This window comes from Monodelphis domestica, chromosome 3, assembly GCF_027887165.1.
Source record: "Monodelphis domestica isolate mMonDom1 chromosome 3, mMonDom1.pri, whole genome shotgun sequence".
NCBI lineage: Eukaryota > Metazoa > Chordata > Mammalia > Didelphimorphia > Didelphidae > Monodelphis > Monodelphis domestica.
Genome location: NC_077229.1, coordinates 57,809,272 through 57,832,650, shown reverse-complemented (window position 1 = coordinate 57,832,650; position 23,379 = coordinate 57,809,272). Strand labels below are relative to the sequence as shown.

The window sequence follows — 23,379 nt, the reverse complement described above, 5'->3', positions numbered from 1 at the left end:
GCTATGCATTTAAACACCAAAATGCTTTTCCTTCATAAAATGAAGTAAAGAGGGGGCAGCTGGGTGGCTCAGTGGATTGAAAGCCAGGCCTAGAGATGGGAGGTCCTAGGTTCAAATCTGGCCTCAGACATTTCCCAGCTGTGTGACTCTGGGCAAGTCACTTGACCCCCATTGCCTAGCCCTTACCACTCTTCTGCCTTGGAGCCAATATACAGTATTGACTTCAAGACAGAAGGTAAGGGTTTAAAAAAAATAATGAAGTAAAGAAAATGTAAAAATTATGAATTGTAAATTTTCTATAAATGTGAAACCTTTTATGATCCAAGAGCATATCATATAAGCATTTTATGGTTTAATCTGGATAACTTTCTAATCAATTCATAAATTCATCATCTTGTAGTAAGAATCAAAGAATGTGAATATTTTTTCATATTTCTGTACTAAATCTTAGGTATACTTCGTGCTTTTAAAAAGTTTAAACACCCAAAGGAACCATGTGGAATTTACTGTAAATAGCACTGCTGATTACTTTAGTAAATGTCAGGAGCCACCCCTTTCTTAGCTAATCAGGGGATGATCTGTTGCCAAGAAATACTGCCTATATTTTTGGCTGTTCAGTCCTAATTCTGAAATGAAAAAAAAAAAAATTTTTTTTTGTGTGTGTGGTGACTTCATTATTTCACATAAAGTTCTTTCACTAAAAATAAGGTTCACTACAGTAATTCATTACTATTTAAAGATACTATGTAATTCTATTCAACCTCAATTCCCTGAAACTGGTAATAGGTTTACATAAATCCCTTCTTAAATTATGGCTTTCACCTGATTTGCAGAATTTTATTGTTTTACTTGTTCATTATGTTTTTGATTCTCTAGTATCTAGTATAGCACCTGATATACTGTGGTAAGTAACTTAATGACTGATATGATAATATCTGTGCTTTATAAAGAACTCTATCTCATCCAAGGTAAAATTTATGAGTCTGAATAGTGGCCTCCAACCACAAAATTCAATTGTCATCATTAAACACCAAATTAATAATGGAGAGTAAAGTAACATTGAAGAATCTGAAGAACTTTCATCAAAATCCTCCTGTCATGGTAATATGGAGGTGACTCAAGGAGCCTGGCTTCCATAGACCTCTGCAAACATAAGGTAAGATATAAGTCCAGTGACTGACATCTTCTGTCTGGGCAATGGTTTACCTAATGTTAAGAAGGGTTGGCTTCTTAGAGATGAATTTTAATTTTTACTTGGCAAATAGAAGCACCCTTTGAGGAAGAGTAACAAATCATGTCAAAACAAATTTTATAACTTCACTTTAAGACTATGTCCTGAAATTTCTGAGGATTCACTTCCAGATGCTATATACCTATTGCAGAAGCTTTATCTGATTTCTATAACACTAAATATATTTCAAAGGGAAAAAATTTAATAAAAACTAATCGAGTTTCTTTAAACTTTTTTAAATTGCATATTGTATAAGCATCTCATACCATAAAGCATATAGTACATATTATTTTTAAGCATTATACAGTTCAAACACTGGTTTAAAAAAACTATCATAAAACAATCTTTATATAACAACGATTTCCAAATCCTAGACAATGACCCATATACATCAGGAAATATATGATAAAATTTAAGTCTTGTCAAGTATAAAAATTCAGACAATCCCTTGTAGTTCACTTTAATAGGACTTTGCTATATATATGGCTTTATTGTTATGCATGCAATAGAACAGTACCTAAAAAGAAAAAAAAAATCTAAAAGTGGTTTGCAGCAGGATTCATTGAAAATAGAACAGAATGTTATATGTTGAAAAAAATATGCATTTGTCCAATTTAGTATGATGTACAAATTTGTTTAGATTATTCTGAGTTTTAAAAAATTATTATTTTTAGGTTAGCAGAAATGAAAAAAAAAGTTAGTTTGTGAACTCTGAATTCTCCTGAACTCTGAACTCTAGTATTTTGGAATTTCAGCTCTATTTATATAAGTACAGACCTTTTGTGGGGGAGTATCAATAAAGGACAGTTTCCTTACTTGATCCCTTTCTTAACCCAAACCTTTTCCAGATGGACTGCTATCTATCTATCTATCTATCTATCTATCTATCTATCTATCTATCTATCTATCTATCTATCTATCTCCCAGTTTGTACTTATGAAATTGATTTTTTGAGTCTAAGAACAAGCCTTTTCATTTATCCTTATTAAATTTCATATTATTAAAATCGGACCAGTGCTTTTATTTGTCAAGATTTTGTTTCTTGATTCTGACACTTAGTGTATTAGTTATCACTCTTCTCAACTTTAAGCCATTTGCAAATTTGCCAAACAAGTCTTTATCCAAGTAATTGATAAAAATGCTTAATAGCACTTGGAGGCCAAGCATGGTATAATGAGGTTCAACACCATAGACATCCTACAAAGCTGATATAGAACCATTAATAACTCTTGGTATGTTCAGCCATTTAAGTTCCAAATCAATAGAACTATATTGTCATTTAGTTCCATCTTTTCTGTACTACTAACACAAAATTTTACAAATTTTTGCCAATTAAGGTAAACTACCTACAGCATTGTCATCTTCCATTTCATTTAGAGTCAAAAAAGGGTGGCTAGCAGGATCTGTTCCATATGAAACCATGTTGATGCTTTGTAATCATTGCTTCCTTTTCTGGATAATCATTAATCATCTCTTTAATAATATAACCGTGAATTTTACTAAGAATTGATATCAAACTTGCTGGTTTATAGTTTGCAGGCTCCTATTTGCCTTTTTGGGGGGGGGGGGTTAAGACATGCTCTTCTTTAGTTCTGAGGTACTAGATCCTACAATTTCCTAAAAAACACTGTGCTCAGAAATCACATTTCCTGGATTTTTCCAGTGCCTTAGGATAGATATGGTTCATCTGGGCCAGATGATTTAAACTTAGCAAAGATATGTTCAATAAGCTATCAAGTTTTGTCTACACCTATTTAGTGTCACTTGTATACACTTGTCTCTCCTCTGGCATCATCCTCACCCTGATACAAATCCTCATTACCTTATTCCTGTACTATTTTGATAGCCTCCTAGTAAGTCTCCCTTCCTTGTGTCTTTCCCTATTTCAATATACCCTTTATTCAAATTAATCTTCTTAAAGCTCAAGTCTTAACTATGTCACCTTCCCCACCCATGAACAAATTCCAAAGGCTTGCAATTTCCTCTTAAGTTCAAATAAAATTCTATTTGGCTGTTAAAGTTCTTTATACCTTTCTAGTTCTTTAAGAAAACAAAACAAAACAACAACAACAAAAAAAACCCCTCTTTCCTTCTGTTTTAGAATCAAAACTAAGTATCTGTTGTAAGGCAGAAGAGCATTAAGGACTAGGCAATTGGGGTTAAGTGATATTTGCCCAGGGTCATCTGGCCAGACCAAACTCAGAATCTTCCGTCTTCAGGCCTGGCTGTCTATCCACCGAACCATTTAGATGACCCACTTTACAATCTTCTTATACATTACTTTACTCTGCTTAGTGACATTGGCATTCATGCTGCTTCCCTCATGACACTCCATTTCTCAACTCTGTATTTTCATTAGCTGATCCCCAAGCCTGGAAAGTTTTCCTCCCTCATATCTACCTCCTGGTTTCCTTCACATCTCAGCTAAAGTTCCACCTTCTTTAAGAATCTTTTCTCAGTCTCCCTTACACTTAGTGTCTTTTTCTCAGATGATCTCCGTGTGTGTGTGTGTGTGTGTGTGTGTGTGTGTGTGTGTGTGTGTGTGTGTGTGTATGTGTGAGAGATTGTTTGCATGGTGTTGCACCCATTGGACTGTGAGCTCCTTAAGGGCTTTTCTTTGTAACCCAGCACTACAGTGTCTATGTACTTAATAAATGTTAGCTGATTTGTGTTAAGTGCTCCCTAATTGTCTCCTTAGTCACTTCTGGGTATCAACAACTCACTGGTCATTTTTGTTTTGTTCTTTCTAATCCAAAGATCATCTTGGAAGAGATCCAAAGGGTTTAACAGCTTTTCCTCCTGTCACTTACCATTTGCTTTGCTCAGTATCTTATTCTTTCTTTAATCCCCCTCTTTTGAGCCACACGGCTCTGTCATTGCTTTTCTTTCCAGCTCCAGGTCATTCTAAGCCATGAGTACTTAACCTAATGTCTGTGAGCTATTTTTTAAAAGAAACATTTTGATAACCATATTTCAATATAATAGGTGCAGCTAGGTAGGCACAGGGGAAAGAGTACTGGGTTTGAAGTAAAAAAGACTCATCTTCCTGAATTCAAATCTGGCGTCAGACACTGGGCAAGTCATTTCACCTTGTTTGACTCAGTTTCATCATCTGTCAAATGAACTGGAAAAGGAATGGTAAACTACTCTGAAATCTTTGCCAAGAAAATACCAACTGAGGTCATGAAAAGTTGGACGTGCATTTAAAAACATTTTGAGAAGGGTTTCTTAGGCTTATCCAGACTGCCAAAGGGTACTTGGAGCAAAAAAGTGAACTCCAAGTTTTTATGTACCTATGTTATTTTTTCTAAGTCATTATCATATTTCTATAGTCATCTTGTTAATTGCCTTTATCTCTACTTTTTACATCTTAAAATAAATCTAATTTGGTTGTGTTCTTTTGTACCTGAATTGATTTATTAACAACTTCATTTCCTTCTAAATGGAATTGATTCTCTTTGTTTCTTCAGAATTTCATTTTTAGAAGGTTACTAGCCTTTTTGGGAAAACTTTCCCTGTAGACTTAAAAAATTCTCATCTTATTTACAGTTCTAAATTTCTCCCTTCCCACCCACTGAGAAGGCAAGAAAAATAAAGCTAATTATAAAATGCGTAGTCATCAAAGTAACTACATTAGCTATATTCAGGAAGAAAAGAAAATTTGCTTGGATCTGCACTATAAGTCCATCACTTCTCTCTCTAGAAGTGGACAGTATCTTTCACTATTAATTTTTTGGAACCGTGGTTGGTCATTGTGTTAATCAGTTTCTAAGTCTTTCAGAACTGTTTTTATATATTATATTTTCCTGGTTCTGCTCACTTCACTTTGCATCAGTTTAAAAAAAAATCATTCTAGGTTTCTCTCAAGTCACTTCCCTCATAATTTCTTATAGCATTATACTCCATCAGATTCATAAACCATTGTTCAACCATTTGCCAAATGATGGACAACTCCTAAGTTTCCAACTCTTTGCCACTATAAAAAAGAGCTGATAAACATGTTTATGTATCTGGGTCCCCCTATGGAATTTTAACACAAGAAATCTTGATTTTCTTTTTTCTCAATCTTTTAAAATGTGCTTTCTCTAAATATAGGGTTTGTGGAAGAACTGACAAATGTTTCCACTTCTTTTCTATCACAAATTTTGTGATGAAGTGGTTACTTTCTTTCGACATTTTCTTTGCTGTCAACTCTGCAAGGAATTAGATCTTCCCTGATGCTAAAAATCAGAACCAAAATAGAATTTTCCTTTGTTAGTTCCTCCACTTTTTGAAGGATAAACTTATCACTGAGTCAAGAAAACATTATCTGTTTTGCTTTTGGCAAAGTAGTTCTAGCAGATGTGAGGATTTTAAATATCACATCACTACTATATCAAGCCTCCATGACAGGCCTGGAATGTTTCCTAAACTCCTTAACCATTTCTTCTTTCTGAACAGGCAGTCTCTAGTATAGAATCTGATGAATATATATCAGTTTCCAGCTCTGCTCATTTATAGTATCAGTACATATGCAATACTGAACTGATTAACTCAATGCAGGAAAACAAAATGGAAGGTTCAATGTCTTCAATGATGTTTTCTCTCTGAATCATAATAGCTTCCAAAATGATTGGTCAGCGTCATTTGCTTTTTCAAAGTAATATAGGGGGACAGCTGGGTTGCTCAATGGATTGAGAGCCTAGAGACAGGATGTCCTGGGTTCAAATCTGATTCCAGACACTTCCTAGTTATGTGGCCCAGGGCAAGTCACTTATACCCCCACTGACTAGGAACCAACACAAATATTGATTCCAAGATGGAAGGTAAGGATAAAAGAAAAAAGTAAAGTAATATAGTGAAGAGCACAGAATTTGCACAGGTAAATGTATGTCACCATACTTGACTTTCTCCAGGGTCTTCTCAGATGTCCCTTACCTTACTGTTTTCATAAGACTCTTCTAAAGAATGAACCTGTCATTTTTCTTTTATTTCTTGGCAACTAAGTGCTACAATCATGAAAGTTTTATGGGAATAAAGAGGGTGGAGGCTACTGAAGAACAGATACTTCACACTGGCAAAGAGGGTTTAAGTTCTTTCCTATTTATGAATGAGTTCTGCCTTTCCAGGATCTTATTCTAATTATAGTTCTTTTCTACCAGATCTCAAGGTAGTGATGCCAAATTTGCTTCCTTGTATTAGGATCTCTAGTTCACCTTCTTTGCTATCCTTATTGCTTGCAGCTATCTCTAGATTTCTGAGGTCAAAGGATGGGGGGGGGGTTTGAAGAGGGGGGGGAGTGGTGGTATGGGGAGGGCAACTTTCTGGGTATCTTTACTGCTATCCTCCCTATACTGTGGTTAATCTCTCAAAGTTTTTAGTTTGAGGGATATTTGCAGATTGTATTACTTTCCCTCACTCTTTTTTTAACCTTAAAGGACTTTTGATTAGATTTTTAAGACTTCAGACAAATGCATTTTCACCAACTCTTGTTAGTAGTATCTATCCATGCCTCAAGAACCCATCAATCATATAGTTTAGGCATTGGTATAAAAATCCAAATCCAATTCTCAAGACACTAACTTAACAAGTTATTTATTCATTTCCCTCACCTAGTTGCTCATACTTATAATTCTGCTGCCAGGAATTCATTGCCAGGCATTCATGAGTATACTTAGAAGAGGTGTACTCTTACACTGTCTCAAGCCATTTATTTTTTAGCTTGATCATTGTACAATTTCTCTGCTAGATCAAGTAAGAAGTAAGTTGAAAATAGCACAGAATAGTTGAGATGGTTGGGTCAGGAAGCAAATACTATATTTGCAAATACTATATCATGATACTTGTAGCAGAAACAACTAACATTTATACAACACTTTCAAGTTTGTACATTGCTTTGCAAATATCTCATCTGAGTTTCAAAACAATTCTGGGAGGTAGGTTTTATGGGTATCAACATCATTCTTTAAATGATAAAAGTGAAGGTAGAAAAGGCTTATTCTGAAATAACTATAGAAATATGGGACTGCTATGCTACAGATTTCTAAAAAAGACTATGATTATAATAAGGAAATAGATACAGTGTAGCAAAGTAGAAAAGTCAATAATGTATGATCCATAGAAAATATATTCAAGTAAGCCAGGGGTCTATGACCTTATTAGCATTATTAAGCATACTCTCCTCTTAAACAGTTACTCTGGCATTGGCCAGGGGTTTTTAACTTTTTTTTTTTGTGCCATGGAACAATTCACCAGTCAGTAAAACCCATGGACTTCATCTCAGAATAAAAAAAAAAAATCACAAACCACCTATTTCAGTTAAAGGTTAATATATATAAAAATGCCTTATTTTTTCCCCTCCCATCCAAGTTTAGGGATCCTGGAGTAACCATCTCTGACATGGTAAATAGTTAAATTAGTAAAAGAGGAGGCTCTGAACTCAACTGGGCTAGACCTTGGGTGAAAGTAACAAAATGTCTACACATGACATCTTTCTATCTTGGTAGAAGTTCCTATAGTATCTACTTTACTGACAAGACTTTTAGTACCCAGGGTCGCTTTCATACCATGGTGAAGGTATCATAGGAGGGCTTTAGTGGTGGGTACTAAAAAATAACATTAAAGATAATATTAAGTTAAGTCTATTTTCATTATGAAACCTGTGGCTACTAATGTTTCTTTAAATGTATAAAGGTAAATCAGAGCTCCTGAAGAATTAAGTTAGGTGTGTAATGAGATCTCGTGGCAATAAAAGCACAAGAATACACCTAGGGTACACTTCTTCTATGGGAATGCTCTAAGGTGGGCTCAAAATGTAAAAAGGAAAAAAAAAAAGGCTCCTTTGAATGAATCCATTGATCCTTTGAACTAATGTACAATCTTATGCATCATACACTTGTAAGCATTTTTCCATCTTGATCAATGAATCAATCTTTACAAATTCAACAAAATAAATGAGAGGATATAGTGGAAAAAAATAAATACCAAATGTGTATTACCTCCCTATGAGACATCATTTTAAAATAATTTAATTTGGGATTTATCTACATATCTACATACAATCCAAACATTACTATTTATTTTCATAGTACAGATGATTATATTCTTACCAGTGGGTACTTCCTCCACCTATATGGCAGGCAACCCATCTGAAACTCCCCATACTGGGAACTTCAGGCTGTCTATCCCTCACTCTCAAAGCACACCTGGACCACCTGGTTTTCTGGTCAGGGAAAGTCTTCTGGATGCTTGTTAACACCCCATCTTGTGCCCAAGTCTTTGATGGCATCTAATATATACTCCATATATGTATTTCTAGTCTTTTGGATTACTTGAAACTTTGTTTTTTTTTTCTGGGATTGTGATGTTTCACAATTCTCAGTCATATATTACCAGAGGATTACTGTAGCTTTGGTGTTGAGGGCAATTGAGAACCACCAAAAGCACACCATGAAGTCTTTGAAATGTAATCTAACTTGTTCTGAATGCATGCTTCTATTTCAGGGAGAATTTGTAACTATAACATATTTGATCCATCTAAGTAACCTGGCTAAACTTAACACAGTTAAAAAACTTAAAATCTAAGGAAAGTTAAAAATTTTAAAGGAATTAGACATGAAAGAAAGCTTAAAATATGTTCAAAGAATAGTTGCAAAGAACACAGAGTAATAGTGTCTTTCTCCATACAAGAGAACTGAATTGACATTGAAGACGATTTTCCAATGACCTGAATCAAGACAAAATATTTAAAGTGACTTTAAGGAGGTAGTGAGGTGACACTCTAGCTGTGTGACCTTGGGTAATAACCCAACTGCCTAGCCCATGACACTCTTCAACCTTGGAACTGATCCTAAGAGAGGGAAGGTAAAGGTTAAAAAAAAAAAAGTGAATTTAAGAAAATTATAGAGATGGGCTATCCTGGTATTAGGATTCCTTCACTACTAATAGATATAAATAAAATGACAAAGGTGATGCAGAAATGGTAATATTTTAAACAGAACCTAATTTATTACTGTATTGAGAAGACAAGCCTTCCAACGTGAACACCCTTCGCACCCTCACACCATTCCTTAACTTCTATTAGACTTGCCATAAGGGATAATCCTAATCCTTCATGCCTTCACTAGAAGGGAATCACAAAATTTTAGTATTAGGAGTGATCTTAGGGACAGCTAAATGGTTCAATAGAGAGAGCCTAGAATCAGAAGGACCTGAGTTGAAACCTGGACTCAAGACTTTTCTTGGCTGTGCGACCCTGGGCAAATCACTTAATTCCATTTGCCTAAGACAGAAGGTAAGGCATGTTTTGTTATGTTTTGTTTTTTAAAGTAGTTTTTTAGGCACTTAAAAAAACAGGGGTCATAAAGAGGTCATAAAGTTATATTTATACTTAAAAGGAATCCCCTCTATAACAGTAACTAACAAATAAATGGTCATCTAGCCTTTCCTCCAAGGTTTCTAGTGATGGGGGGTGGGGAAGAACAACCACGTTATCTTTGAGGGAATTCATTCAACTTTGGGAAAGCCCTAGTTGTTAGGCTCTTTTGTTTATACCAAGCTTAAACAGGCTTCTTTGCACGATATCCACTATTAGCAATTCTATACTCTGGGGCTGAGCATAATAAGTCCAATCTCTTTTTCCACATCATAAACCCTCAGGCACTTTCCACTCATCCCCTAGCCTTAAAACTCTTCTTAGCTCAGTACAAAAAGTTAGGTATAGGCTAGGCCAGGTAGTCTTACAGGTCCTTTTCACAACCCTGAGATTCTGAGTGTCATCTATAGATCTAGTCATGTAACCAATTTCAATCTCACCTTTCTGTACTATTTATTGTCCAGGTCACACCTCTCAATTTGTCTACAAGAAAGGTATTAAAAAATATCAAATACTTTGCTAAAATTTAGTTAATCTATGGCATTCCCTTGATTTATCAGTCTCCATGTCAAGAAATGTTTAGGTAGTTTGACATGGTATGGTTTTAATGAAGCCAATTCCGGTTTTCTGGGAACACCACTTTCTTTTCTAGAAGTTTCTTAGTCTTCTCTTCAAATAGGACATTCTAGAATGTTGTTGGAAGTCAAATTCAAGCTTGTAATTTACTGATATATTAATAATATTAAGAATCCTATAACATGTTGGCCAAGTACTCTGTGAAGCATTTATGTGGAAAAACGGGACAAAAATTTATATAAGAAGGCATGAAGTTAAAATCATGGATTTTTTAAAGTATCAAAGTATAGTACATAGTATACGACAAATGCGGAAAGATACAAGCATTATTTCCTATAATTTTGACACTCGCAATATACAATTTTCACTTTTTGTTCCAGTGTGTTCTTGGAAGCATCCTAAAACAGGTAAGTGCTAAGCAGATCATATTTTCTTTTGGAAAAGATGCTGTAAGCAGAATCTGGTTCTAACCAAAGACTTAATATCAAATAAGAGCTATAACCAATACTAAATCATAAAAGAAATCTAACAATTTAAAATAATAAACTTGGGCTCCATACATATACATTATTTATACAAAGAGCCCCCAAATCATAAAGCATATATCTAGCATATTACAAGTGTAACTGTACTATTACACATGTAAATTAAAACCAACAGGCTTGCTGTATAATAAGCATTAAATATTTGATGAAATAATTGTTTTTTACTTCATAAAAACAAGGCAAAATATGGGATAAATATAGTATGATGGAAAGACAAGATACCTCACCCTGAAATCACCAATGATACCCAGAAAGGTTCAGTGAACTTTGCTGTGAATGGCACAGTTGGCATTTGAACTCAGGCTCTATTATTACAAAGTCAATGTTTTCTGCATTATATCAGAAGACCCGAGTTGGAATCCTGGCACTGACACATACTTTGTGACTTTGGGCAAGACATAAGCTTTCTGTTTTGTATCTATTTCATTATAGGTAAAGTGGGGATAATGACACACTAACTTAGAGTGCTATTGTGAGAAAGGTATCTTGTAAAACCTCAAAGTACTAATATAAGTTATTACATTTCAATACCATAAAAACAATGGATTTCTAAGAGAACTGCTGTGAAAGGCAACGCTCATCTGGAGGTATAAGTTCAAGTATAATTGTTTTTAAAAATCAGTTATGTTTTTATAGTAACATAAGTCAATTCTTTAATACAAGTTAAAAAAAGAAATTAAAAAAATGGCTACATATAAGTGTTTAAAGCTTGTGGCTGATATGAAAAGAATTTTACGGATTCAATACCAAACTTGAGTTTTGTAACTGGTCGACATCTGAGCCATATTTTTGAAGCTTTTTGATTCTATGAAGCAACATAACCATTGTCATATGAAATGAGATTAAAAGAAAAAATAAACTCTAAAAACTAAATGCAGAGAGAAACTGGTTCACACACTTAAAGTTAGATAATGATTTACATAATGTTAGCATACAAGGTAAAACTACTATTGCCAATGATATGGCACCTCAAGAAAGCAGAAATACTTATTGTTAAAAGAAAAATGCTACTTAAAGATCATAAGCAATATGGGATTAATTAGTCTTCAAAGTTGTATTACATATCCAAATATGGGCATAACCAACTTTTTATAGATTTGGAAACAAGAAATTATAGAATTAAGCATTTTTACTCAAAATATGAACAATCATTTGATAAAGGCAGTATTTTCTTTCTCAATTCCAACATTTAGAACAGGCTCCATCTGGTCCCCTTCAAATCTAAAATTGGTCAGTTAGTCTTCAGTATCAATATTTTATTCTCTTTAACTCTACTATAGTAAATCTGATGGAGCAGTTCAACATTTGCAAAATATAAAATCTGCAAACTGGTTGAAAGCTGAGACCAAATAAAAAACAAGTCTGATTATTCTTAGACTCATAGAATTTCAGAACTGGAAGGGGCACTAGAAGCTATTTGTCAAATTCAAATAGAAATTGGGGTCATTAAGCCATTCAAAAAGATCCTTGCAGCTACTTTCTGCTTTAGTTTTAAAATGCAGTATTAGCTATATTTTTTTTATTTTTATTTTGTTAAATGTTCCCAAATTGCATTTTATATATGGTTAGGGATGCAACCATTTGATACCCCTGAGGTAGTCAAACTAGTAGCCAAAGAGAGACTGCCCTCTACAATAAATTCAATCTGATCAATGAGCCTTCATCTGAAGACCTTCAGTGATGGGTTACCTAGGACCACTTTAAGCAACAATTCCATTTTTTTAGTTAGAGACTGTATGAAGTTTTTCCAGGAGTAAATTCTCATCAGGATCAAAAGAGTGTCACCCTCAAGGAATTTTAAATAAAATAAGTAAAAAAGAGAATTAATTTTAAATTTTCCCTCAAATAAAGGTCTAGTATTTATGATATTCTACTTTCCCAGTCACACAATGAGGAATCTCTCACAACTACTAAGCAAATTTTGATTATGACCTCTATTATCATTTCACATTTATATGATGAGTTGTGCAAAGAAGCGTCTTCAAAATAATTGAGGTAGACATAACCCAGCATTTATGCATGTCAGTAATATATACCGAAATGGTATAAAATAGGTACCAAACTAATGTTTATGAACTTCTGATCTCCCAGGTTAAAGAATAAAATGCACCACTTTCTATTTTCAGTGCAATCAATCTTTTAAGTATTAAAATGTTTGTTTTTTTGCATCCAGCAATTAATTTTCATGAGAATCTTTTAAAAATGAAGTACTACCATCCATTTAAATTATTTTCATTCTATCCATGTAGCATCATCATGAACAGCAGAAATCAAAGAAAAAATGTAACGAGCTTCACATTGGCATAATTAAAAGTGAATTTACATTTCTGAAACCCTTTTTAAGTTGACAACACAATACCAATTCTTATCAGTCCACCACTTGATTTACAAATATATAATCTAGAGATAAAACAGTGAATACACAGTATTCATTTTCAGTAATTCAATATTCATTTATAATTTCCCCCAATAACCAAAAGTCTGATAGTCTTACGAGTATAGCACAGTCATTATTTTAAAAAATGTTAAAATGTCCTGAAGTTTTAATCGCGTAAGGCAAATTTAAATGTTTTGTTTTGTGTGTCTAGAAAAAGTTTCTCAATTATCTCATTTTGAAATACAAAACATACATAAGACTCTAAAATCAAATGCTCATTTAACTTTTCTTCACTGAAAGGGGAATTTTTTTCAATTCCAAGGAAAATATAGTTAACTTTTTTTAATGAAAGCTTCTCTTGGTCCCAAATGGACATCAGTACTAGAATTAGATCAGACTTAATTCTAATCTTTAGCTGAAAGGATCTTGCTTTATAGATGTTAGCACTACACATTCATTATCAGATTTCCATGCCAAATTGATAGCACAAATGATTTTTAGTGCCTTTTGCTAAAAGTCCTTTCTCATTAAATATTTAACTATCAAATAACATGAGCCAAAAAAAGAGAGAATAAGATCTGTAAGACAGATACCTCTTGAGGGCTCTTTGAAAAAGACTTCAAAATTCCTCCAGTTTTTAATCTTTAAATAATAAAAATGACTTAAATATAGCCAATTTTGGGGGAGAATAACTATATATTAATACATAATGATACACTATCCACTCAGAGTATAATAGTTTTCTGAATTCTGTGTAACAGTATCATTACAACCCCTAAAATCTTATGGCAATATACTTACAATCTGAAGTGTACTCCACCTGTCCCGTCTGCACAGCTGCCCCATCTGCTGTCTGTGGGGTAGACGCATTACTATCAGCTTGGGCTTTACGAACAAGTGCTGCAAGGGGGTGATCAGGATCCACCACTTTCAATGGCTACAGATAAAAAGACAATATTTCAACATTTACCATCTTTTAAGCTCTATTAAAAAAAAATCTTTTTTAAAGTTTTCAACTTTTGAGTGAAACAACTTTAATTCTTCCTCAAGTTTCAGAAAACCTTGCGGTTGTCATGTTTTTTTGAAAAATCTTACTTCCTATCTTAGAATTGATCAATTCTAAGATAGAAGAGGCTAGGCGACTGGGGTTAAATGACTTGCTCAGGGTCATAAAGTTAGGCAGTATCTGAGTCCATATTTGAATCCAGGTCATCTTTACTATAAGCCTGGTGTTCTATCCACTGTGCTACCTAGCTGCCCCAATTATTATGCTTCTACTAAGGACTATGGGAAAAACCTTATAATTCTCCCCAATTATGCTGTTTTTGGAAAACAAGTCACTTAAGAAGAGCAATTATATGCCCAAAGTATTATCTTGAGTTATAAAAGAATTCAATTAACATCAAAGTTGCTCCAAATTTATCAACAACCACTTAAGAGAAAGATCAAGACACATTTAAGCACAGATGAAATTTCTGCCAAAGAACAGGCTAAAATGCCCATTTAAGGGAACCAATCACTTTATAATTCCTTCAGAGAGATGGTGAATTCTAATTACTGAAGTCTCAGCAGAAAGTGAACAAGGTTTATTCATTCTCTGAGGGTCAACCATGTTGGCTTATTAGAAACCACATGCCCAAGTCTATCTGATGAATTTCTGTTTCTTTCAGATAATAGCTGGCAGACTGTCTGTTCTGAATTTTGGGCAAGATAATCTTACTAACTTCTTTATGACATGGACTGGGCAGAGAGAAAGAGCAAATTCTTGTCTGTGACAGAACAGGAGAGATAACAGAAAGGACAATGTTCCTGCATACTCCAGTGTTTCAGTCACATACTTATCTTGAGTAACAAGGGTGGTGATCATTATAAACAGTCAGCCATAATATCTCATGATATTTAGTTGACATACATCAATCTGTACATTTTTGCTTCTGTCAAGTTGGTCATTTTAACCATATTATGTTAAAATGATTAAACTAAGGTCAAAGTAAATTTAGCAAAATATTTCTGCAACTCTGAGAATATTTAAGTTCAAGCAATACCAAGAAAATGCTTGTATTTTCTAAACTCAATATGTAATGGGACCAGAGTACCTTAAAAGTCAGTATAACTACTTGACACTTAATGTAAGTTACAAAAGAATATGTATAATAAAAAAGATTTGTAAGACTAACTTAGGAGGCTTTAATACAAGTAATAGTCAATAGAAAAAGAAGCCATGATATACTATTTAAAATTTGTTTAATGAAATATTTAAGAAGAATTTTATACCACCAAGCAAATAATTAGGCACTAATCAACAAAATCAGAAGCTAATAAAATGAATAATTACATTGTTGTGTTTTCACATTGGTATTAACATTAGAATTTGGTCCAATCATTAAATTTCCAGATAATTTTGTAATAATATTATCAAAAACATAGTACAAGATCAAGACAAATACCTTCATAAGCTCTTCCAGACGACTGCACTTTTTGGAAGCAAAGAGTGATGGATGGAGGTAATTACCATCATCGTCATCATCATCATCATCATCTGAGTTGGCCCCTGAATCTAAGTCAATAAAATATTTTTAGAATTTGGGGAATGAAAGAACAAAGAAAGCAGAAGTTCCAGCAAAATACAGATGAACTAAATAGCTTAAAAATATAGTTACGAACATTTCATGATTATCCAAATAAAATTCATTTGGATGATTTCCTATTATCTTGATGTTAAGCTATCTCCTGCCCCACAATCTAACAGGGCCAACTATTCATGGATTTTGCTTAACTGTTAATGCTACCTTTAACTAGTAGCACAATTTAGGATGGCAATTTGGTAGATCTTGTCTTTTCCTACTCTGTGAATAGACATTGTTGCCAGTAAGTCAGGAAGTTAGGAGCAGATGAGGAAGAAAGAAATGACTCCAGGCAAAGAGTACTTAAAAATAACTCAAGGATCTTATACCTTAGTTTATGAATTTGAGGAATCCATTGATTCTCTTCATCTACAGATATTCTCTACAGTCTAAGCTTCCTTTATTTGGATCTGATTTTACCTTTATAAAGATGGGAAAGGAAAACAAAGTTTAATTTGTTCTATTTTGAATCTCACTGGGGATGGCCTGATTAATAGAATTAATAACTATTACCTGGAGTTTAGAGGCAGCTAAGTAGCTCAGTGGATAGACTGACACTAGCTTTTTGACTATGGGCAAGCCTCTTAAAGAAGTTAATCCACTGGAGAAGGAAATGGCAAACCACTCTGGTATCTTTGCCAGTGAATAGTATGATCCACAGGATTATGAAGAGTTGAACGTGACTGAATGACTGAACAATGCACTGAGCCATCTATCTGTCCCCAGCATTGGCACATTTCTGACTGAACAATCTGTCTGTAGCAAACTGTCTTTAAAATCTACTGTGATCATTGCCTGGAGGCCCATGTAGTGAGGAGTCTCTTTGAACTTGTAGAACATGGAGTCTAAGGCATGTGGTAGGCTTTCAAGCATAGAGGAACCTGGTATAGTCTTATGGCAGAGCCTTTGAGAAAACACTATGATTCTGACATGATAATGACATAAGGAGTCTTCAGAGTAGGCTTTACTTTAAGTGCGAATAATTTAATCAGAAATAAACCAGGCCAATTTTCAAATTCACTTTGTCGTTTTTGACAACCATGTTCAGGCTTCGGACTCAAAAGAATATAAGGGTCTACAGTAAAAATGTATAAGAAAATTGGGAAAATGATTGAGAGGTACGACAAACCATGGTGGAATATTTACATTAGAGAAATCAGTGGTTATACAATATTCTCAACTTACAACTTCTGTAGATTGTACAATTCTACATTTTAATTAAAAATAAATTTAGGTGACCTTCAGTCCAACATTTAGTCACACAGGACAAGCAGGAATAGATGGGGCCTGGAATTGTATCCCAGATGTTATGATGTCATTTCCCCCAACCCACTACTGGGATTTCTATCACACTTCAAAGTTCCCCAGTTTATTATCACAGTGTCATTTTTGAACCTTCATTCCACAGATCAAACCAACTGCTCTGTCCTGTTCTTTCTATCTCCATCTCTCAAATACACCTTTTCTTCTCTCCTCTCATGTGCCCATCACCCCAATTCACCCTCATCTCCTGAACCATCACTCACTCAGTGATTTGTAACCAAATTGAAACTCCTTGATTCAAGTCCCTCCACCCCCAATCCATCCTCCATAGTTACCAAAGTGATATGCTTTTAGATCTGATCATGCTACTCCACTATTCAACCTCTGATAGTTTCCTTTTACCTCTAAGATCAAATATTATTTCATCTTGATTTGATTCTTCAAATATTATTTCATCTTGATTTGATTCTTTTTAAATATTTATTTTGTGTAAGTTTTATACAGCAATACAGGAATAAAACTTTTAAGTAAATGAAGAAACTGCTCAAGTTTCTTAATAACTGGGTGTACAATAAAAAACTTTGGAAAACAGCCATAAAGACACGCTATCTCTTAATTATAAAATAGACAGTTCAGTCCCATGGAGCTCTGAAATATCTTTCTTGTTTTTGCTGGTTATAACACTAAAACCAGTCATTAGTGTCTCAGTCTTGAGCTCAGAAAGACAACAAAACAGGGCATACATACTTCTCTTCTCTTCGCTTTTGTTTTCTGTCAGAACGGTGTATCGCCCTTCCTTCATCGCTTTCTGGATGTGTTTATAGTAGGGGTTGAGGTAGTGATCGAAGCGCAGAAAGTCAAACTGGGAGTTGCGGGCCTGCTTGGCTTTCAGCATGATCTCGAACTGAGCCCCCTGCTTGCAGACAAAATTGGCGGTACGCTCGATGATGGCATGCATCTTCGCTGTTGGTGGCTGCAAGAAAAACCGAGTACCCTCAAATGCATGGTTGGTACAACTTTAGCAGCACACCAGCTAAGCCAGCCCTTCGAGACAAGTCCTGCATCTGCCAGTCTCTCCCAAAGCCATCAGGGAAGGTTTGACCCATACTTCAGTTAGCCCTTAGACTTAACAGATGCTCAACAGGGAGAGCACATGTTGTCAGTGCCCTCACCCTGACCCCTACACTGAACAAGCATTTAATAAACATTAGATGAACTGAAGAGGCAGAAACTGATAGAATATACCTTAAACTTATACATTTATAAAATGCCTTCAAAAATGAAATTAAAAACAATCCTCATTAAAACTAGGGAGCTGAGAAGCTTGCTGTAATTTTATTGTTCAGATACTTCATAAAAATAAACAAGTTTCATTTCAAATTTTATTCCTAAACCAATCTCATGTTTTGTACTTAAAAAGGATAAATGCCTACAATTAAAGTTATTTATTGACTCCCAAATAAATTAGTTTTATGTTTATGTTCTATCATATTTGTTGCTATATACTTCACACTAAAGCAGATACTGATATAAACTTTCACTGTGCTTGATGAAACACTGTAAGAATAATTTGGATTCTTTGGACTAATTCTTTCTCTCTTAAAAACAATCACATTCAGATGACATTCATTATTTTTTCTAGTAAAGTCTGCTTTTGCTGACCAAGATTTTCTCATTAATCATAAACTTCTTAAAATCAGACATTTTAATGATGTTATTATGCCTACACTGGCTGAAAAAAATTATTGGAAACTTTACAAAGTAGCTAGAATCACAAAAATGGGTAGAATGGTTTACTAATAATATGTTGTCAACCCTATCAAACACCAGATTAAAAGAGTATATTCTAAAGGAAAATTCAAAAGCAGAGATCTTGAACTGCAATTACAGTATTGTTATTCTTTAACTACGTTCTGACTATCCACAGCTATAGTTACCTTTTTTCTTTTAAAAGAACAGAATTTTAGAATGGGAAGGGACTTCTGAGATCATCTTATTTTATGTTCTTATTTTATAGATGAAGACATTAAAAAAGCAGAGGTTTTAAATTGCAATTATAACGTTAGTATTTTCTCCAATTTGGCCACACCTGACTATATTATAATTATAATTATTATCCCTTTAAGACGAAAATAATAGCACTTTAAAGCTAGGACTTTTGAGATCATCTAAGCCAGTGGTTCTCAACCTTTCTAATGCCGTGACCCCACAATACAGTTCTTCATGTTGCAGTGATCCCAAATCAAAAAATTATTTTGGTGGCTACTTCAAAACTGTAATTTTGCTACTGTTATGATTTGGAATGTAAATACCTGATATGCATTATGTATTCTCATTGCTACAAATTGAGAGGTTGAGAACTGCTGATCTAAGCTAACCCTCTCATATAGGTAAAGAAACTGAGGCTAAAAGAAAGCTTTTGCTCAAAGTTATAGAAATAGCAGTAGAATTTTGTCTAGAACCTAGGTTTCCTTATACTTCCACCACAGCATTTTCCCTATGTTATTATATATATAATAATCTGTTTAATGACAGATTTTTGTTATGGGTAAGAAAATGACTACTTTGATTTTTTGAGGGGGAGAAAGAAGAGACTGGGTCTCTTTATCTCATCAAGGCTGACCCTCACAGGCCCAGAGCCACAGCTGATTACTATGGAAGCTTTGACATGCCGTTTCTGATCTGGCCTGGTATAACCTTCTTAAGGCATCTTGGTGGCCGCCTACTCTCATAGTTTACCATCTTGATAACAGATACTCAATTGGCTTTAGCCCAAATGAAGCTCAAAACTCCCTAGGCTTACATGACCCATCAGCCTCAGCTTCCTCTAGTAGTGGGGATTAGAGGTATATGCCATCATGTCCAGTGACTACTTTGACTTTAAGCAAGGATTCATGTAAATGGCCCAATATGCAAAGAATTAACAACTCTAAAACACAATGCATATGCCAGAAGAAGCAGGAATCCAATAATGAGTACAAACAATTGTCTAACAGCTTACAAGTTTGAAAGATGATTAAGAAAGACTGTGATTTTTTAAAAACAAACAAACAAACAAACAACATCCCATTGCCTTCCATCTTAGAATAAATATTAAGTATCAGTTCCAAGGCAGAAGAGCAGTAAGGGCTAGGTAATATGAGGTTGAGTGAGTTGCCCAGGGACATCCAGCTAGGAAGTGTCCAAGGCCAGATTTGAACTAGGACTTCCCCTTTCAGAGCCTGGCTCTCAATCCACTGAGCCATCTGGCTGCCCCCAGATGTGACCCTTAATAATGCCTACTTAACTTTTTTTCTTTTGCAAATATAGGGGGATTTATGGTAGAAATGGACAAGTTCACATAAGCACCATTTGCACTGAGTACAGTCTGTTTCAGTGAAGAATATGGAAGTAGCTATGGGAACTACTTTGATATACCTCCTAAGTACAAAGAAAGATAAAAAAACAACAACCACCAGGTTCATTTTTGAGAATGAAAACTCCTCTATACATAATTCCCAAAGCATTGTCCCATTTTATTTGATAAATAGATTAAGGACCTATTATATGTAAGGCATCCACTGAGGACACAAAAGGAAAAACCATACTATTTGCCCTCAAGGAGCTTACAGTTTAATGAGAGTAAAAGTGGTTAAAAATGTAACAGAGATTTGAAATGCTCTGAGAAATATGAGGAAGGAGAGGGATCAGGGGAGAGGTCATGGAAGAGTTGATACCTAACTTGGGTAGGATTTAAACTGACATAAAAACAGGAAGGGGGCAGGAGAACACAGAGGGGACTAGAATGTAGACTAGGTGGAAAGGAGTATATGACAAAGCCAAGAAGAGGAGAGAGATGAAAGTGTTAAGAAGGACCATAGGTAGCAGGCCAAGGAGTTTCTACCACATTTACAGCCTACACTCCCATGTAGCCTTTTAAAAAGTCATAAAGCAAAGTGATTTTGGAAAAGCCGATTTTAACATGCCCTTAATTGAAAAGCAACACAATTTAATGCAAAGAACATCAATTGGGAGGAGTGCTAACATTACACTAGCATGGAGTGACTTGGTTTTTCCCATCTGAAAAATAAGGAGCCAATCTTCCCATAAAGGATACTGGACGTTTGCACAAAGCAACCTTTGCAAGTTTAAGCATGAGGGGATATGGAAAAACAAATGTTAGTGTGCTATGAATTGCTCAGGTCAGGCTGGCAAATAATATGTAACTATGCTCCTGAAGTTACTAAATAATACCTATCATTTGACTTAGCAATACCATAGGTAGGTCCTTACATGAAAGAGATCAAAGAAAAGAATCTGAATATACAAAAATATTTAGAGTAGCTCTTTCTGTGGTAGCAAAGAGCTAGAAACTAAGGATATGTCCATCAGCTGGGGAATGGCTAAACAAAATATGGTAGATGGAATTGTATAGAATACTATTGTGCTATAAGGATGAAATAGTTTCAGAGAAATGTGGGAAGACTTTCATGAACTAATGCAGATTGAAGTGAGAGCAGTTAGGAGATCAATTTTTAAATAACAACACTGTAAAAATGAACTAATTTTGAAAGATTTAACAATTCTAATCAATCAAATGACCAACTGAGCACTACTACTTCCTCAGAGAGGTGTCCAACTAAATATTTTGAATGAGACACATAATTTTGGACATGGAAATGTGGGAATTTGTTTTGCTTGACTATGCATTTGACTATGACACCCCATTTCTCCAATCCTCACTCCCCTTCCATGGGTATGGGATTGAGAGAAAATAAGTGCTTGTTAAATGAAAAAATGAAATTTAATTTAAAAAAGCATAAGGCACCTGGTGCAAGTCAGAACAACACATTTACTTGAAATTCTTGAACACAAATACTTGAAATTAGACTTGAAAGTCTAGTTAATCAGGGTGTTTGTGCTATATTTAAATGTGGCCCTGCGTTAAATTGAGTTATTCTGCCAAGACTTTTTCTTACTTCCTTCCCTAACCTCAGGTTTTGGCAAGCACTTGAGCTTGCAAAGAGCTTGAGTTCTTAGACAAAGGTTATGAAAATACTGTAACAAATATTGTTTATGAGACAGAAGTTCACATACCAGCTCCACATCGGAAGGCACATTCAATCCTAATGGGGCAATGAAAGGTTCTTCATTTTCCTCTGAATTTTCTGCCTCAATTTTTTCAACTGCAAAAAAGACAGAAAATATGAATGTAAAACAATGACAGTAAATAAAATACCTCATGGAAAGCAATAATAAATGAGGGAATAAAATAAGCCAACATAATGCCAATTCACTGCTTATACTCTACTTCTTAAAACATCTTCCAATTTTCTCTTATATCATGTATCAAATCATTAACAACCACAGCTATAGACAAAATTTTTAAGTGTTTAATTGATCCTGCTAAGGCATTCTCCAAAGTAAATTTTAAGAGGTTTATTTTGAAGCATCATAAAGCTATATATATGGAGAAAGAAAAGAGGTTAAGCTCACCTATGTTGGGTCATTGACCACCATGCCTCTCCTTTTTCCTTAGGGCCCACACTTCCTCTGCAACAACCCATATGTTCAAGGTCCTATCAATTCTATGAAACTGTCCCCAACTGCTCTAGCCTACCTCTAGCCTATTGATTTCTACCTTCTCCAAATTTATGCAGCATAATCTGAAACAAAGAATCCAGTATTTTCTATGATTCTCTGTTGGATGTGTTTGGTTGTGTCCTATTAGCCAAGCTGTAAGGCAGTGTGCCATTATGGGTTTTGTGGGTGGCCAGACAGTAGAGCACATAACATACACTCAGTATTATAGTGAATGGTCATCTTAATTTTATTAAATGATCACTGAGGGTAAGCCATCCAAATACTTCTGTCAAAAGAGTTGTGCTGCTTCTACTAATATTAAGACTTAATTTACTCATTTTGATTCTTTTGCTATATATATGTTAGACACTGTGTTAGGCCCTGGGGATATATATATATATATACACACACACACACAGCCTAAAAACTCAACCAATTTCAAGCCTTGAGGAGCTTACTTTTTACTATATTTACTTAAAGCCATCATGTACATGTGCTGATTGTTTTTCTACTTCTTAACATTCACCAAGCAAAAGGCTTTTTGCAAAAGGGTGTGGCCTAAAACTGCAAAAAATAAATTATGAAAAACTATTTCTGAAATTAATAGTTTTTTTTTTAAACCAAAATCTGCTGCTTTTTAATTGGATGTGAATGTAGATTCACTTCACTACACACTTGTACCAATATTTTTGGGCTATTACTCTATAAAGAAACATATACTCATAACATATGTGTGGAAATCTTCTCTAGAAGAATACTTATACTGGACTGAGTCTGATCTTAGAGTTAGGAAGAGAAGTCCCAGTCTAGCATTGGTCACAGACCAGCTATGTGGCTACAGACAAGTT

General features: G+C 34.6%; 1 protein-coding gene across 8 annotated transcripts in view; it reads right to left on the bottom strand.

Annotated features, from left to right (window-relative positions):
* The window catches only part of SFSWAP (splicing factor SWAP), a 117,179-nt gene that overhangs the window by 85,484 nt on the left and 8,316 nt on the right, over positions 1-23,379 (bottom strand). For all 8 annotated transcript variants that reach the window (XM_056821925.1, XM_003340766.4, XM_056821922.1 and 5 more), the window contains 4 exons: positions 22,046-22,134; positions 17,717-17,942; positions 15,530-15,639; positions 13,884-14,019 (listed from right to left, as the gene is read on the bottom strand). In XM_056821925.1, the coding sequence (XP_056677903.1) occupies positions 13,884-14,019; positions 15,530-15,639; positions 17,717-17,942; positions 22,046-22,134 (561 nt within the window). The remainder of the gene's footprint in view (positions 1-13,883; positions 14,020-15,529; positions 15,640-17,716; positions 17,943-22,045; positions 22,135-23,379) is intronic.